Source organism: Engystomops pustulosus, chromosome 5 (genome assembly GCF_040894005.1).
Source record: "Engystomops pustulosus chromosome 5, aEngPut4.maternal, whole genome shotgun sequence".
NCBI classification, from domain to species: Eukaryota; Metazoa; Chordata; class Amphibia; order Anura; family Leptodactylidae; genus Engystomops; species Engystomops pustulosus.
The window spans coordinates 136423125-136441421 of NC_092415.1; the positions used below are offsets into that span (position 1 = coordinate 136423125).

General features: G+C 36.5%; 1 protein-coding gene across 1 annotated transcript; it reads right to left on the bottom strand.

The window, feature by feature from the left end:
- Positions 1-1605: 1605 nt before the first annotated feature.
- On the bottom strand, positions 1606-5616 carry IGFBP1 (insulin like growth factor binding protein 1). The gene is made up of 4 exons (XM_072153121.1): positions 5125-5616; positions 4025-4218; positions 3650-3778; positions 1606-3401 (listed from the first exon to the last, which is right to left on the bottom strand). Exons 1-4 carry the CDS (start codon positions 5483-5485, stop codon positions 3270-3272), a joined length of 816 nt encoding a protein of 271 aa, XP_072009222.1. The 5' UTR covers positions 5486-5616; the 3' UTR covers positions 1606-3269.
- Between the last annotated feature and the right edge of the window lie 12681 nt (positions 5617-18297).

Sequence of the window (18297 nt, forward strand, 5' to 3'; positions counted from 1 at the left end):
GTGGTAGGTGGATGAATGGGATGCGAGGATAGCCCTTTTTTAGGCTAATCCTCACGTCCCGGCTATCTTTAAGAAAACTTTAATCGGAGGATATGTACATTTTTTTAAGTGGCTACTGGGGCGTGGAGTAGCCGGACATGAGCAAAACGTTGCGGCTACTCCATGCCCCAGTAGCCTCTTTTCTCCTCCTACCAGTGCATCTTCGGCGCGCAGCTACGAGGAGCTGCGCGCCCTCGTCCAAATACCCGGCATCTGCACACGCGCAGTAACTCCGGCCTCGCAGCTGTGACTGCGCACCCACAGGCCTGTGTTCTGTGCATGAGCAGAACGGCAGGTATTAGGACGAGGGCGCACGCCTACGAGGAGCTGTGCGCCGAAGATGCAATGGTAGGAGGAGAAAAGAGGCTACTGGGGCATGGAGTAGCAGTGACGTGTAGCCTCATGTCCGGCTACTCCACACCCCAGTAGCCACTTTAAAAAAATGTACATATCCGCAGATTAAAGTTTTCTTAAAGATAGCCGGGACGTGAGGATTAGCCCAAAAAAGGGCTATCCTCACGTCCCATTCATCCACCTACCACCCGATCTACCTTTATAGGTAGAATCATGGTGGAAGGTTCCCTTTACGATGCAGCATTGGCTAAACCAGAGCACTCAACATCTTAATAACAGATCAACCTGCTGAGAGACTCAGTCTGTGAACCCACTCCATAGAAGGTTAACAATGCTGTGCTGTACAAGTATGGCACACATCATTAAAAGGTTGATGAATGGAAAAAAATAAATTAAGAGCAATAAACAAAAATTGGACTCTTTTGTTTTTCAAAGAAGATCAAAATATTTTCTTTAAAAATGTACATTTATTACATTTTCTCGGAATAACATGAATTGGTCTTTCAAAGTTTTACAAAAGAATACAAAATCATCAAAAAGGGTAAAAAATCATTACAAGAGTAAAATAAAATTATTAGCAGCAAAATGTCAAATATATAATGGTTAAATATTAAAATAATGGATAAATATATAGAAATAGCAGCAGTTTAATTACCTGACTTTATAGTCAGGCAATTCATAGGTTTACAAAGTTGGTAAGGTTATTTACTTTATTTATTAATCTTAAATAAACAGTCCCTAGTAGAAATATAACAAGGTGCTCCTGTTTATGATCAGGCAGAAATACTTGGCGTTAGAAAATCCACATCCAACTATTTGATGTTATTAAACATATACCTAAAAAATTTAATTTCTGGAACAAACTTTTTAAGAATGTTACATTATGATATGTTGTTCCTACTGAATATTTACCAATAAAAAGAAGTCTACCACCATCCTGACTTCTTTTAAACCACTAATGTAGACTTAAAGATCCCCTCACAGTGAATCATAACATACCTTTATTTGCATAAATGTATGTCTTTTTCATAAAAATGGTGCATACATTTCTGCAAATAAAGGTATGACATGATTCACTCTGGGGGGCATTAAAGGTTGTATTAGTGGTTTGACATGTATGACACTGCCAGCAGTGATTGTAGAGTGTCAAACTATGCAGGAATACAACCATAACTGATAAGCAGGAATTACACTTTGAGTTGGGAGAGAAAGTTCTTAAGAACTTTTTTTTTTTTATCTCACAAGGTGAATGTTCTTCTTTAGACTAAGCTAAAATATATGGAACAAAAAATGGTATAATGTGCCCAAAATATGTAAAGTACCTTAAGTTTTTGAATTACTTTGGTGAATTACACCAAAACCAATTTTTTTCAAATGTTCTATAGTAATGCAGGAACAATATTATGCACATTCTAAAAAAAATAAACAATATAACACGATACTTAAATATATGTATTATGGACTTGTTTCGATGTGTTACGACTATGTATAAATGTGTAAACATGATATGGGGAAGAGGTATGTAGGTAATAACTAATAATGCAATCATAATTTAAAATATTTCTTTTTAATTAATTAGATGTTAATAATTAAACAACCAATGTAAGTTACTGTTTATGTGATAATGTTTCGGCTCTATGCAACCATTGAGTTTACATAATATAGAACCCAAAAAGCCTATATGAGCCTTCAAAAAGAGGCAAAAATAAGTTTACACGGGCATAATGTACATGAAGCAGCTATGCACATGTACAGATGAAAACAAAGGATGGTACTGTATAACAGAGTTGTTTTCTGCCAGGAAGGGGGGAAAGTACTTTCTTACAGGGAGCAAAACTTTCAATGCCATTTTATGAAAGGTGTGAGTGCTGTAATCTGTTTACAAATTGAAGGTTGTAAATTGGAGATCAGGAACCACTCATGTACAATTAGAGAATATTTATGAAGTATGATTAACTTTTAATCCCTGAAAGTAAACACCTTTGTGTACAAATGTATGAAGCTTAATTTTACATCATATAGTTATACATTTACATTTAGTTACATATACCTTCCCTATCCTGTTATGGATACAACCTGAATACATTTTAATAAGTCTCATTTACATAATGCTTAATGTCTGGGAGTGTGAATTTTAAGGTGAGTGAATGCTGGAATTTTTACATGCCTATATCAGGGGAAATTATGGGGGGATATTAGTTGGTATTAAAATCCAATAAAACGAACACTTGAACAAGTAAGTATGCATGTATATTACATAATCCCTTCTGTGTATTTACCACTGTCATTATTAAATGTATTAATATTTTATTTATTGCTATTCAAGCTAGCTTTGCTCTGGATAACAATATGAATTGCCCATGATTGTCGGCATTGTCTTGGAAAATTACATTAAAATAAAATCTACAGCCAGTATTTCTCACTACTCACACAGAGTGCTTATTTTGTAGTTTTGAAGCATACAGCATAATAAAATAAAACATATGACACTAATTAGTAATTGCATATAACTGTTACCACCTTAAAACTGTTTTGTTGTCATGTCAAAAATTTTACAAGAGGGCAGTGCCAAAAATATAAAATTAGTCAGGTGCGTAAAAGAAAAAAATGCTTTCCTAAAATTGTACTTAGAGCATACAGATTTCATAGCTGAACAACAATATATACAGTAGTAAAATATAATTTATGAGATAAATAATTGTTTGATTTACTATCTATTAAACATAATGTAAATATATAGAACTAAAAATTGTACTTATAAATAGTTATGAAAAATATATAATAAGAGAAAAAAATGGAAATATCTTCAGAATAAATAGTTGAGAAATTGTACACAAATAATATAGAATACACATAGTTCTGGCAAGGATATTCGACTATTCTTGTGCATTCAAGTACTGTTGGCAGTTCAGGTCACCTTTGTTTTCTGGAGAACCTGGAATCTTTTTCCCAGTTAATGGAAAGACACACCAACATTTTCCCCGTTCTCCATCAAGAGCAGTTTCACACTAAGATATAAAAAAAAGTGTAAATTGAATGTTATATGAATACTTTATCAGATTTTATAAATGATTTCTTATTTGACTAGGGATGTAGTTGCAGGGGAGCTACTAGCATTGAGCCCACAAGACACTCTTCCACACTCTGGGTAGTTAGGGACAGGGCAAGAACAGTAAATAAAATATTAAGCAAGGTGAAGGACAACCCCACTCCCATACTTTTTTATTTGAAAACCTCATATTTTTGTAAATTGTACCTGTTTACTGTGATAGAATCCATTTCTGTTACAGTTGGGTATGTGGAACCTGTATATATCTTCTCCATTCCTTTGCTGAAACCTTGTTAGTCTGTCCATAGCTCTGTAAAGGTCTTTCTGACATGGTCCCTAGGAATAGAACATGTGCTAGAGGTCATGCATGGAAGTATCCACACAAATAATAAATATCAGGAAGTATTGTAATGTTTACTTTTTAGTACTTTAGTACTTCACAGCACTGATCTTCAGTAGCCACCATGTGCTGGAAGTTCTAATTGAAACAATGGAGACTTTTCTTATTTTAACAAATGTATTGCATAAAATATTAATTTTATAATCTGTTTGCAGTTCATACTAATGTACATTATAAGTTACCTGATATTGCTCTTTCAGTTTCTTTCTCTCAAACAGCTTTTTAGCCTTCATGCGCTCATACACAGTAATTGCATTCCATGCTTCAAACTTGTCAAAGCCATCAGGAAATAATCTTAGGAAAGGTGGAAGCTGGTCTTGTGAAAGGTCAAAGCTTTCTGGTGCAGTGTTCTCATGTTCAGAGTAGTCCTTCACTTCTAACAAGTAAACAGTTGTGTTGCATTCATTAATATAGTCAAAGTGAGCAAGCATAATATTCAAGCATAATATATATTACCTCCCAATTTGTCTTGATGTTAAAGGTGGTAGTGTATTTTACTTTATACAGAAAGATCACAGCTTTTTAAAGATTCCAATGAGATAATATAAATAGGTATTAACTAATAAATGTGCCCAAAACAAGTTCATAATTTCATACTAAACACATTAAAGCTAGAACAATTACAAAGTGTTTGTATTAAAATACTTTTTTTTAAAGATAAAATAAAACAATGTCTTGTGCACTTTGACCTTTCACATTAATGATGAAGGACATAGTTCACAAAACAAGCATCAATGGCAAGAAGTTCATGAATACAATAATCAGCTAATAGTCCAAACAGCATATACCGCTTAGATAAGAGCTTTCTGTATGATAAACAGATCAGTTTCCGCCATAAAAGTATCTAGCTGGACACAAGTCTACTTATTTCATATTAATCTCTTATTTTTTCAAATACATTGAATAGAAATAAGTTGGCAGACACACTCTAATTTATAGTTATGATGAAACAGATACCTATAAATTTACAAGTTACCTATAAATTTACAACTAAGGAAATTGTGACCTTGATAACTGACATAACAAAAACATTTATATCAATAAGATATTGCAGATATAACAATTTAAGATTATAATATGCAAATGTGATCTATTATAGGTGCAGCAAACGTCTTGTTGTGACCCAAAACTTTACAATACTGTATAAAATATTACATATTATGGTAAATAGATTATATATATATATATATATATATATATATATATATATATATATTATTTCAGATTACATACTGAATGCTAACAAAAAATAAAATTTTAAGATCTTTACCAGCACACTCACCTGTGGTATCACTAACTCGCAGCTTCTCTAGGTCCTCTGCATCCATGCAGATTGCATGTCCTCTTGTTAGTGCATACAAGGGTTTGGGCTCTCCTGGTCTTACATGACAGGTTAGAGCTTTTCCACACCTAGCTGTGTACACACCACAGGCTTCTCCTCGCTTCAAGGCACAAGTTGAGCAGCAGCCACAGCCTGGTTCTCTTGCCAGCTCTGGACAATCAGCAGGAACTTGTGGGCAGAGGGCTGACTTCTCCTCAGTACACTGGGCACAATGAAGTGGTTCAGTAGCTGCAGTCACTGATGTTATAAGAATTAGACAGGCTGGCAACAGCCATATGTAAGAACAGGTTCCTTTAGCCATAATTAGTTCTTTTGGCTTAGGCAGAAAGTGTAGTGTGCTGTGTCTAGCTATAATGTGAGTAGTAATGTGATCAGTAAGATGTGTATGTTTCTGTGTATCAGGAAGGCTCCTTATATAGCTGTTTGTCCGCTCTCCTCTTCATATGTAGGATGCTTTGCAGGGACATTAATGTTTTACCTCAGATTAATCATTAGCCCTGAGGAATTATTTGTAAAACACACTGATTGTTACTGCAATATCTTTGCTTTGGGTGGTCACTACGCCCCCTTTAACCTTCTCTTTATACTCTATTGCCTAACAGTGACGCCTAACTGCCTATATCTGCACAGAGCAAGTTTAGTTGTCAAAACAAAGCCCTAGAAAAAATGTAACAAACTTAGTTTGATTTACAACTTCCTGCATAACAAGGAAATTACATTCCATCAACCTTAGCCTTTTTTAGAAATGTTACAAAGTCACCTTTTTTAGGCAATGAAAAGCCAGATTTGTTGGAGATAAGAAAGGGCACTGATTTCAAACTAAACTTTTTTTTCACAGAGGATGTGTTTGAAGTGGCATGAATAGATAATAAACTTGTGACGTCCATTAGCTATACTAACTTGTTTTGGCCAACAGCAAATTCTTTCCTAATCTTCCTACGTAACCAAAGTGTTAATGTGTAATAGTTATCATCTAGCAGTGCAGATGTTCTTTCAAGTCAGAGATTATTGAGCCATCTGAGTTCATGAGACTAAATGTAATATTTGTTATGTAAGAAAGGTAAAAAAAAACCCAGTTAATAAATCTTCATTGTAATTATTTAGTATGGACCGTAGAACATTTTTATCTTGTGCTGTGCTATGTGGTAAGCTGGATAAAGGTTCTGGTAATTTTGTATTTTGTAGACCTTGTGTATTAATAATACAATTATTATTATTATTATTTATAGAACATCATTAATTACATGGTGCTATACATTTTTTCTGGGGTTCACAAAATAAGACTATTATGCTGAATATTGATACCAACAAAGGCAGGTTACAAAAATCCAAAGTTTATTTCTTACAGTCACATTCACCTTTGCAAGTCTATTTAGCCTCAGTAGTACATACCGTTCGGTTCTAGCAGTATTTTCAATAAAGTTATTCATTATACAATATTATAATTACTATGTTACTAAAGCAAACATCTATACACTAAGTGAATGTTTTACACACAGACTTCCCCAAAATGTATTGGTTATCTAGAAATTATAAAGCACTTCTTTCACTTTGTTTGATTTTAAATAGTCTTTTGGAAAGATTTGAAATAAAATGTACATGAGGTTTGAAATCTGCAATATATAAATTATCAAATTAACCCTTATTTTTGGGATATAATTGTTTTGGGATTTGAACCTACTATTTACAGATGTTTATTATTGCATTGTTAGATGTTTCTAGATCTCTGCTTGCTGTCATTCCATACAAAACTTCTGTGTTTACAGAAATCTGACCATGGTCACACAGGTGCGCGGCTCGTTAGTAGCACAGAGGGTAATCAGCACTGTGTGATATAATGAGCTGCGCTCCTGTGTGACCATGGCAAGATTTCTGTTTACTGGAAGTAAACATGGAAGCTTTCTATAGAATGACATCAAGCAGAGAAAACCGTTAAGGAATTGATTCAGAAAGTATATTTGAAAATTGTAAAACTTTTATCACAAAAACATTAACATAAATTTTGTGAAATCGGAAACCCCCTTTAAAGAAGCATTTCCCCAAGGTGTTAACCCCTTAATGACCGCCCTATTGGTTTTTTACGGCGGTCATTAAGGGTACTTCTTTTGACGCTACGCCTTTCTATGGCGGCACTAACACCCAGGATCGGAAAAACCCCTTACACACTGCGGTCAAGCATCCCCACCTTGGATCGGACCCCCCCCCCCCCGGCGTGCTATCCGGGGGATCCGATCCCTCCTGCCGCAGCCCAGGGTTCCGGCGAATGACCCGAGGCTGCTGGCTTCTATCCCCGCCGGGTTCCGCCTACTGGCAGGACCCCACTGTATGCTCAGTTACTTACACTATACACTGCAATACAAGTGTATTACAGTGTAAAGGCTTGAACAAGCAATCGGATGAACGCTTGTTCAAGCCAAGAAGTAGAAAATGTAAAAAAAAAAAGTCATTTTATGATATAATTAAATAAATAAAATTAAAGTCCCATAATTTCCCCAGTTACACAAAGTATAAAGTATATAAAGCACAAAATAACCTACATATTTGGTATCACCGCATTCGTAAAACTTCCCTTAATATACAATTTTTCATCAAACACCATCACAAAAAAGTCCCTAATATGATATGACTGAAAAAAACAACTCTTTTCGCAAAAAAAATAAGTCCTCAACCAGATCTGACAACAGAAAAATACAGAAGTTATGGCCCTAAAAAGTTGTCAATAGTAAAAACAATGCGATTTTCTCCAATATTGATTTTGCTAAGTAAAATTGAGAAAAGATAAGAAAAACTGTATAAATGAGGTATCACCGCAATTGTGGTGAACCAGATAATAAAGATAAAATATTATTTTTACATTACGGTGAGCGGGGGGGGAAAAATTGCTAAAAATCCGAAATAAAAATTGATGGTTTTGTTTGTGTCCCCCTTAGTTAGTTAATAAAATCTCATGAATAAGCTTTAGACTTCCAAAATGAATGATCTATATATTGTATCTCATGCCGTAAATAATAAGGCCTTGTATGTTCGCATTACCAAAAAAATGTAAATTTATAGGTCGTACAATGTGACAATACAAATCTGCTGTGAGTGGCACCTCCTTTCATTCTATACTGGGCTGTGCTCCCATACAGCAGTTTACCACCACATATGGGGTATCAGTACACTTGGGAGGAATTGGGCATCAAATGTTGCAGTGCGATTCATCATGGGTGACATTTCTATAGTGGAGTAATTTATGGGGTTTTACTATTATTTAGGCCTTTCAAAGTCACTTGAAAGCTGAGTTGTCCCTCAAAATGTGAGTTTTGGCAATTTTCATGAAAATTAGAAAAATGGCACCTAAAGTTCTGTGCCTTATAACATCCTAGAAAAATGAGAGGACACATAAAATATTATCTCAACATAAAGCCGACATTCCGTAAATGTTAATTATCAAGCTTTTTGGGTAGTTTTACTTCTTGTCTGGAAAGCAGAACATTTCAAACTTGGAAAATGAAGAATTTATACAAACTTTTGCCAAATTTTAATTTTTTTTCAGAACAAAACGCAAAACTTATCACTTAAATTTTATAACTAACATGAAGTACAATGTGTCACGAGAAAACAGCCTCAAAATCACCTGGATTTGCGAAGTTATAACCAATTATCGTGAGACTTGTCAGATTTGAAAAATCGAGTCTGGTCATTGAGCTGAAAACTAGTGTCGGTGATAAGGGGTTAAATTCTTTACTGATTCATAATACAAACAATAACAATTTACTGAAATGGGAATATACCTTTAAGTCTCCTTTCATTTAAGTCTACTTTCATATAATGCCAACAAACAGTAGTAATAGGTAACTACTAGAGATGAGCGAGTATACTCGTATTAGCATACTCAGACCAGCTCGTTACTCGGACGAGTATCTCGCTGGCTTGACATCGAGCAGTAAATTAATCAAATAAATTGAATAAAAGTATTTTAATTGTAAAAAAAAAATATTACACGTGTTTCCAGATGTTTTACTTGTAAGAACACATTGAAATAACACTATTCTTCACTTTCCAGGTGTCTCCCGCTAAGTTAGGAGATGTTTGGAACATCTGGAATGTGAAGAATAGTGTTCTTCCAATGTGTTCTGCGCTTAAATGGTCCTGTATTCACTGTTTTTAATGTTAATTCTATTCTTCACATTGCAGGTGTGCGCGCGTGTCTCCCGACAGGTTCGGAGACACGCGCGCACACCTGGAAAGTGAAGAATAGTGTTATTTCAATGTGTTCTTACAAGTAAAACATCTGCAAACATCTGGAATATTTTTTTTTTGCACTGTTCTTTTAATGTTCTGTTTTATTAAAAAAATGCTCGGGTCTCCCATTGACTTCAATGGGGCTCGTTATTCGAGACGAGCACTCGAGCATCAGGAAAAGTTTGTCTCGAATAACAAGCACCCGAGCATTTTAGTGCTCGCTCATCTCTAGTAACTACCCTATTTTATTAGTGGTGTTTGATGCTGCACATGTATATGTGATCTCTCACACGCAGGGTTCATTTTCCACTCCATTGTATCCTAAAAAAGGCATTTATTATATGTTTCTGTCCAATTAATATAAGTTTGTGATTCTTGAAAAAGATGTGTGCTGACACATTGTATATTTTTTATCTTAGAACCAGTAAATAGTTCCTTACCTGCTGAATGCTAACACTTCATCTAATTTTTATTTCTTTCGAATTAAAACACATGGGATTATACATTACTGAAATAATGTACTCCCAGTTGGAGATACAGTATAATATGGCTAAATTAGCTGTTGGCACATGATGTGCCAAAATACTTATAGGTTAGCATGTAAACTGTAAGTTATCAAAGTATGAAGAAAATCGATTAAGTGACAACTCAATCGTGGGACATTTTTTAAGTATTTATGTATCAATTTAAAAAAAAAAGACCAAGGAACATAGGACAACTTGTATCTGTTAATACAACATCATTTCTATAAGGGATCTCTTATCACAATTCAAAATGAAGATTTTAGAATCATATATTAGTATAATATAATGTATAATAATATAATTATATATTATTTCATTATTATTTATATACATATAACATAGAAATGTTATATATCTGTATCAGTACAAATTCATTTTAAGATAAAAATAACTACAAAAGGAAGAGACTGCTCTATAATAATCAGGGATATTCCAGTTTCATAAAATGTAGCTTGTGTAATGAAGACTTAAAACATTTCCTAATATGTTTACTGTGTCAGACCCTCACAGAGCTAAAGATGTCTTCTTTATGAAATCTGACCTGTTTATATAATTTAATGGCATGTTATAGCACACATATTCAGGGCCGGTTCTAGACAAAGTGGGGCCCTGGGCAAAACTAAAAGTGGGGCCCCAAAATAAAACTATTTTATGACCAGTCACAGTCAGTAAGAGGCTCCTTTAGTATGGTAAAACAAACTGTATGGTAAAACAAACTTGAGATAATAAAAGTCAAGATTAGATGTGCGCCATTGTATTAGCTGCACAATAACAGAACCCTCCGCGCTTCATAAGAATAAGAGTGAGAATGTGATAACATAGGTGTAAATAACGGAGGATGATGGGAAATAAAAACTTTATTCCAGAACATATGTGTGTTTTTGGTGTTACATATAACTTTATGGACATGTTCTGGTCGCGGTGTAGTCACATTAGGCGAAGAGGATTGAATGTTCATCGTATCAGTCAATTTTCCCAACAAAAAATAACTATCACAAAATAAAAGGGAATAAGAGAGAATGGGCCGCATTTATCACTTTTGTGCACCTAGGTGTAGTAGTTGCGCCTAAATTCTGGCACAATGTTTTCCAGAATTATCACAAGCTACAACCATCTATGATAAGTTAATTTCCTGCCTCTTATTAATCACTTCACTTTAACACAGTTTAGGCGCAATTTTGGCGCAGTTAAGGCGTAATGTTAGATTCAGGCACTTACATGTGATCCTGCTACAAGCTCCTCTCTGCTTCTCCCACAGCCCAGAATGAAGATAACAGTCACAGTGACACCCAGCACCCAGTGACCTCCTCAGCAGGGGCTTCTCCTGGAGGGGAGCCCCCAGTGCTGGTCTCCTGCTGCACCCCTGTAATTCTGCACAGTATCCCCCTCAGAATCACTGGTGATACTGTGCAGAATGACATGGGGGACACTTGTCAGTACTATGTGCAACATTCTGTAACGTTCTCTTCTCTCTTGCTTTGAGCTCAGGATTCTGCAGAATGTTTTGTAAATAGAAGGTGATGAAGTGTAAATAGAGTCTGTAGCTCCTGTCTGCAGAGTATCTAATGAATGTATTATCTGTACTAGTGTCTGCAGAGTAACTCATGTCTGTATGATCTGTTCTAGTGTCTGCAGTGTCTGGATGAGCTTTTCTGCTAGAAATGAGCTGTTCTGCAAAGGGGCTCAGTGCTTTCTTCTCAGTTAACGCCAGCTCCGGGCTGGAGTGTTTTTGCGCCCGTTTTTGCGCCTAAATGAAAAGTCGCAAGTGATGAATATCATTAGGCGCATCAACACATCTGGATTGCTAGGATAAATGAGGGAAAACTGGTTATTTTTTGCTGCGCAGCTAGCATTTAGTCGCAAAAATGGCACAAAAAATGGTGCGCCTGAATGAAAAGGCGCAAAAACAACAGAAAAAAACGATTGATACATGTGGCCCAAAGTGTGTTCTTAGATTTGCATAGAGAAGGGTTAAAACATGAATATTAGTTGATATTATCCCTTCTCAAAATGTAGTACTAGTAACATATAAAGTGAATATTTCCATTATCTGTGAGGTGCAGCAGCTCCTGTGTGCAGCAAATTCGCCCTGTAGCCTGATGGCTAAGAATCTGAAGAGGGGGAGACACTTCAGGGGGCTGTATCTCTGGCTCTGTGACTCATAGAGCCTCAATTCCTTTTTTCCTATGAAAGAAGAGAGTCTCCTCTTTTATATGAATCTAAATTTGTGTTTCTAAAATGCAGAAAAACGGAGATATTAACTGTTAAACTGCCGTCGGAAGTGATATTTATATATAAAAATGGCACCTGATATTCTCACTTTAAACCTGAATATCTCTGGATCCCTGGCACCTAGAAACAAAATTCAAGATTCATTTGAAAGAAGAGATTCTCCCCTTTCTCCCTGGGGGCCCTGGGCAATTGCCACCTTTGCCTACCCATAGCGCCGGCCCTGCACATATTGCATAATAACACACATAACGCTTTCTTGTGATTTGAGGGCCCATATGACCCGTACACTGTTTTATTACATACATCAACAGTTTCTAATGTATGACAGCAAATACAGATATTGAATACTGTACTGAAAACTATTTTGAATGCACAATAATTTTCTTTGTATTTCAGTGCAGTCTCTGAAGGGTGTTCTTCTGTGTCAAGATAATTTGGATGTTGTGAAAATGAGGTTTCATAGTAGATGGAAAAAGTCCTAGGTCCATAGAGCCCCACTGATAGTTCAAAATTGTTGATTCAGCGGAAGGCAAAAGAAACCCCACAATTCTGATGTTGTTTGCCCCAAATTAGGAAAATATTCCTTCCCAACTGTAATAAAAAATTTTTTTTAAAAGATGAATAGTCCCAAGTTTTTTATAAATCTGATCTTAAAATCTAGTACCACCCATTTCCCTAATAATCTTGGTTGCTCTCCTCTGCACCCAGTTTTATTATGTCCTTTTTATACACTGGTGCCTTAAACTGTGCACATTATTCCATGTGTGGTCTCACTAGTGAATTGTATAAGGGCAAAACTATGTCCTTTTCATGAGAATCTATGCATCTCTTGATATATCCATAATTGCCTTATTAGAAACTGCCTAGCTCTATTCATTAAGATTAAGTTACTGTCCACCAATTCACAGTTTAAAACATAGCTTTACATAGCTATACATAGCTTTACTTTTTACCCTCAGCCCAAGTCTTACATTAAACTGTGAACAATTTAAAAATATACACTTGGGGATTCATAATCTGCATGTGAACCACCACACTGGATAAGATTGTCAAAATAAACTGTATTTGAATCAACCTCCTTTCCCTAGAACATAATGTATAAAAAAAAATAATCAAACAAAATCATAAACATGTTATGCTAAATTCACACTACCGTTCAGATTTTAGTTTCTAGCTTCTGCTTAAAAAAGTTAAAATCACAAGTAGAACATTATAAATTCCATTAAAGTCCATGTCATTTTTAATGTCATCTGTGTTCTTCCACTAGACAGTCAGCTGTTATTCATCCTTTTTTAGTTTAAAACAAAATGCATGTATAGTGGATGTTATAGTTTTTACCTTGAAGTCAATGGTAGACAAACCGCTAAAAACAGTCAGTTTTTATTTATCAGTTATAACATCAGTTATTTTAAGATAAATAATCAGAGATTAATCTATGCAAATATAGATAAATAGATGATAGATTGTATATAAGTGTGAGATAGATTATAGATATAGACAAAGATAGTTTATCTATACATATATATAAAAAAAATAATAAAAATTTCTGCAGCACCATGCAAGCAAAAAACACCAGAATAATAGTTCAAAAAATGAGGCTGCACTCCAAACGTAAAGTGAAAACTAAATGTGTACTTTATTCACCCAAAGTACGACGTTTCAGGATCCTTTCTTAAGGTTGAGAAAGAATCCTGAATAGGGTCTGAAACGTTGCACTTTGGGTGAGTAAAGTACCCAATTTATACATATATATAGATAAATGAAGAAAAAGATAATTGATAGATTATCGATAAATGTGAGAGATAGTTAGGAGATAGATATGGATAGAAGAATTGATAGACATGAGATGTAGATCGATACTTTGACATAATAAATTATAAAAACGGACAGTAACTGACATGCCTTCAGTTATGTTCAGTTTATTTCGGTTTATTTATCATCCTTTTTTTTTCTTCGAGGTAGATAAATGACAGAAATTCTGACGATAGTGCGAACTTAGCCTTAGGTAGAACCCCATTGATGATTATGCCACAGTGAATATTTTAACAAAAATAAAACCCAAATGTCCAAATCCATGCTTCTGAGGATTACAGGTGGGCAGCAGAAGTTCAGCAACGGAGGATCCCGGCTTCTTCCGGGGTATCTTCATAAAGACACCAAGTCTTTATTTGGACCAACTTGTGGAGAAGACTTTTCCCGTTTTCTTGGGTCGGAGGCTCTTCCGTTTCAGGTCAGCTGTGTTTTCTTTCATTTTATCTATATGTTTTAAGCCATTTGGACTGATATCACAATTCTTACTTGAAAACCTTATTTGAAACCTCATCATTAAAAATATTTTTTTTCCCCCTTAAATTATAGCCAGAAAGAGACCCTTAACAGTGTCATAGTCTTTGGTGGAATTTAACTCCTTCCTGGATTTGGAAGTTCCTGAACGTCCTGTTGGGGGAGGTGGAGTATGAAGAGGACTCACGGGCTGAGCCCTCTTCATACTCACTAACACTCACTAGATCACTAACTTTCGAGCTAACACTCACGATTGGTGCTGGGTGTTAACCATTTAAATGCTGCACAAAAAAGGGGGCATTTAAATGTTGGCTGTGCATGGACGCTGCCATCTTGGTTTTGGGGGGCAGAGATTGGTTGCCAAGACCGCTAGGAGTTTATGTCAAACACCCAGGCCTGTCTTTAGGCAGTATCTGTAATGGTCTGTGAGTAACAGACCAATACAGATGAAATACAAAATCCCCATCTACTGCGATACAGTAGTATTTCAGTATATGGTGGGAGTGATCAGACTCCACCATAATTCTATGAAAAGATAATGAAACCTATAGAAATTTGATATTTCTGTGAGTGTAACGAACAAAAGAATAAAGTTGAGCTATCATTTGATGTGCACATTTAAAAGTTGTAAAAACAGATCCAAAATGAAAATGGCGCAAATGTGTTTTTTTTGCCAATTTCACTACATTTGAAATTTTTTTCCAGCTTTCCATTGCTGGAATATTAAATGGCGTCACTAGGAAGAACAATTTGTTGCATAGAAAACATGCTTTTATACAGCTCTGTTCACAGAAAAATAAAAAAGTATGGATTTTTGAGGGTGGGGAGCAAAAAATGGAAACCAATAACAAAAAAGGCCAGTGGCGTTAAGGGTTTAATAATGGCATGTTAATAATTGTATGCATTACCTCCACTAGGAATTTCACAGTGCCAATTTTGTGATTCCCCCTTTCCAGCGCCCCTCAGTTTCTCATCTTATGTTTGTGATGTGGTGTTGTCATATAAGTTTAAAGGGAACCTATCACCAGGAGACCCATTTTTAGCACTCCCCCAGTCCCCACAGAGTATAGTACATACACTGACAAAGTGTTTTTGTATTAAAAATCTTTTTACAGAAAAAAAAGATATGTTATATTGTACCTTTCATTAGCATCTGCTGTCTGACTAGGCAGTTGTCCACTGGGAGTGGACCTTTTCAAATATATGAATAACTCCCCTCACTCGGGATTGGCTGTAGAGGAGCAGGGGGCGTCGCTAAGCCCAGTGATGGGTGTTTTCATATATTTGAAAAGGTCACTTGGAGAAGCTGTTCCCCAAGGGTGGGGGGGAACTGCTCCTTTCCAGACCCTCCCATTTGGCAACTGCCTAGTCACACAGCAGATGCTAATGAAAGGTACAATATAACATATCTTTTTTTTTGTAAAGCCAATTTTTAATACAAAAACACTTTGGCAGTATATGTACTATGCTCTGTGGGGACTGGGGGAGTGCTAAAAATGGGTCTCCTGGTGACAAGTTCCCTTTAAGACTATCACGAGCCTTGGGCTATAAATAGATTGTGGCCTCCGCAATGGTCTAAAGTTAAATTATCTTAGACTTAGTGCATAAAAACATATATAAATTTGGCATATCTGCACAGAAACTATAAGATAAATAACTGAAATACATTCATTACCAAATCAATCTTACTACATATATACAGTAACCAAACTTACTGCATAGATATGGCACCACAACCAAGATCACTACAAGAATTATTACCTGATTAAAACCTACTACATAGTTACATTACCAGAACCAAGACTACTACATAAGTACATTATTAGAACCAAAGTTACTACATGTATACAGCACTGGAACCAATATTAGTACATAGCAACCAATATTACTACAAAGATACAATAATAATTCTTTATTTATATAGTGCCTACAGATTACCCAGCGCTGCACAAAGCTTGCCAAATAGGTCCCTGTCCTCAATGGGGCTCACAATCTAATCAACCAACTGTCACGGGTGACCCCCCGATCCATATCTAAGATTGCGGGGACACCCGTGCTCAGCTATGTGGTGCAATGCCCCTGCTCCCCCGGCTTGTACTCACCTCTCCTGGCTCCTGATTTGTCTTGGTCCCCTTCCAGGCCGCACGCCTGCTTCCACGCTAGGGCGCGTGCTCCCGCTGCTAGGGAAGGCACGTGCGGACTCGTCCTGATTCAAAGGGCCATCGTCCTCCGAATTGGAGCTGGCTAATCCAGCTCTCCCTTATATTCCAGCACCTCCCTTCACTCACTGCCGGATCTTCAAGTCATTCCACTGAAGTGAAAGCCTCCTGTGTTCCTCCTGTGCGTTTCCAGACGCCTCCGTGTTTCTGTGGCATTCCTGTATTCCTGTGGCGGTCCCGTATTCCTGTGGCGGTCTCTTATTCCTGTGGCAGTCCCATATTCCTGTGGTGGTCCTGTATTCCAGTGGTCATCCTGAGGTCCTGGCATCCAGAGGTCCTACCAACCCGAGGTCCTGCCCCCGATGTCCTGCCATCCCGAGGTCCTGCCTACCCAAGCTTGGGAGCTAGCATTAAGGCTACATTCACACAAACGCCGCTCAACCCCACCCCTCTCCATAGTGATACATGGTGCACAGCGTCATATTACAGGGAAAGATAGGACATGTCCTCTCTTTCTTCCGGCTACGATGCGGTACAGCTCCCGTATGACACTGTAAGCCCATTGCCGTCTATGGCGGACGTATATACAGCATATATAGGTCCCCCATACGGCTGTGTGAATGTTGCCTTAGACTATTTTTAACAAATATTTACTCATTTTGAATCAGAATCAAACTTTCGGTCCTATTTTGAATGATGGTTGATGTTGTGTGTCTCAGAGATTTATTACCCCTGGAAATATACTTTCCCCCATTTATATTGTATCCAGAAGTAAGCCTAAAATTATGTATCAGTATCAAGGATTTGCTTCCATTTGGTGGCAGTCTTAATGTTTGTAAATATACCATCAAAATTAATTAGGCAGAGATCTATTGCTCTCTCATCTATAATTTCTGATCCTTTATGAATTGTGATACTCACCAAATTATTTACATCATAAATTGTACTAAATGTGGGCTGTACCATTAAAAACCTAAAAAGAAGATATTTGATCATCTTAAGGATATTTAGAAAGGAGAGAGAGTACTTTATTAAGACATATGGATGTGATATTTCATTTTTCCGTTTCTTTGGTCTGAAGTGAGTTGATACTCCTGTCATGGACAGGGATTGGAGGAAGTTAGTGTTTAAGCAGGCGGTATCATGGATCTTTTATATGAATACCAGTGTCCCTAATGGATTCAATTACAAAAACAATTTGTTGTATATTTATTATGTTATGTAGCATCTCATGAATTGTTTTTGGTGTTTCTAAGGTCTTTTCTGTGTATGTATATGTCTCATGTAAATGTTTTCTGGATTATTACTTGGATTATTCTGATTGCTATGGTGTTGTTTTTAATATGTGCAGGTGCACCACATTTGGTGTACCATGATTAAAAGTGTGTAATGCTTGCATAGGTTTTACCTTCCTTATACTGTATGTACACATCTTTTAATGAATGTCCCACACAATAGCATCCGTTTGGCACTAGCCTTAAGCAGCCATTGACCCAGCAAAGGTGGATGCACAATCACATTTCACCTGTGCCACATCTACCCCGCCCACAGGCCCCACAATGGCGGCTTGTGAGATAGATATAGGACAATAGAGCAGGGGGCTGAAAGCTTCTGTGCACCATTGCAAATTAGTGCACTTGATAAGGCAGGAGGAGGAATACTCAGATTCTGGGGTCAGGCCCCCTTTT

Excerpts from the sequence above, each read along its gene's own strand:
- IGFBP1 (XM_072153121.1), bottom strand. The coding sequence starts at position 5,485 with ATGGCTAAAGGAACCTGTTCTTACATATGGCTGTTGCCAGCCTGTCTA. Across the intron at positions 4,219-5,124 it reads GCGAGTTAGTGATACCACAG|AAGTGAAGGACTACTCTGAA; the intron begins GTGAGTGTGCTG and ends TTTACTTGTTAG. Across the intron at positions 3,402-3,649 it reads GATTCTATCACAGTAAACAG|TGTGAAACTGCTCTTGATGG; the intron begins GTACAATTTACA and ends TTTATATCTTAG.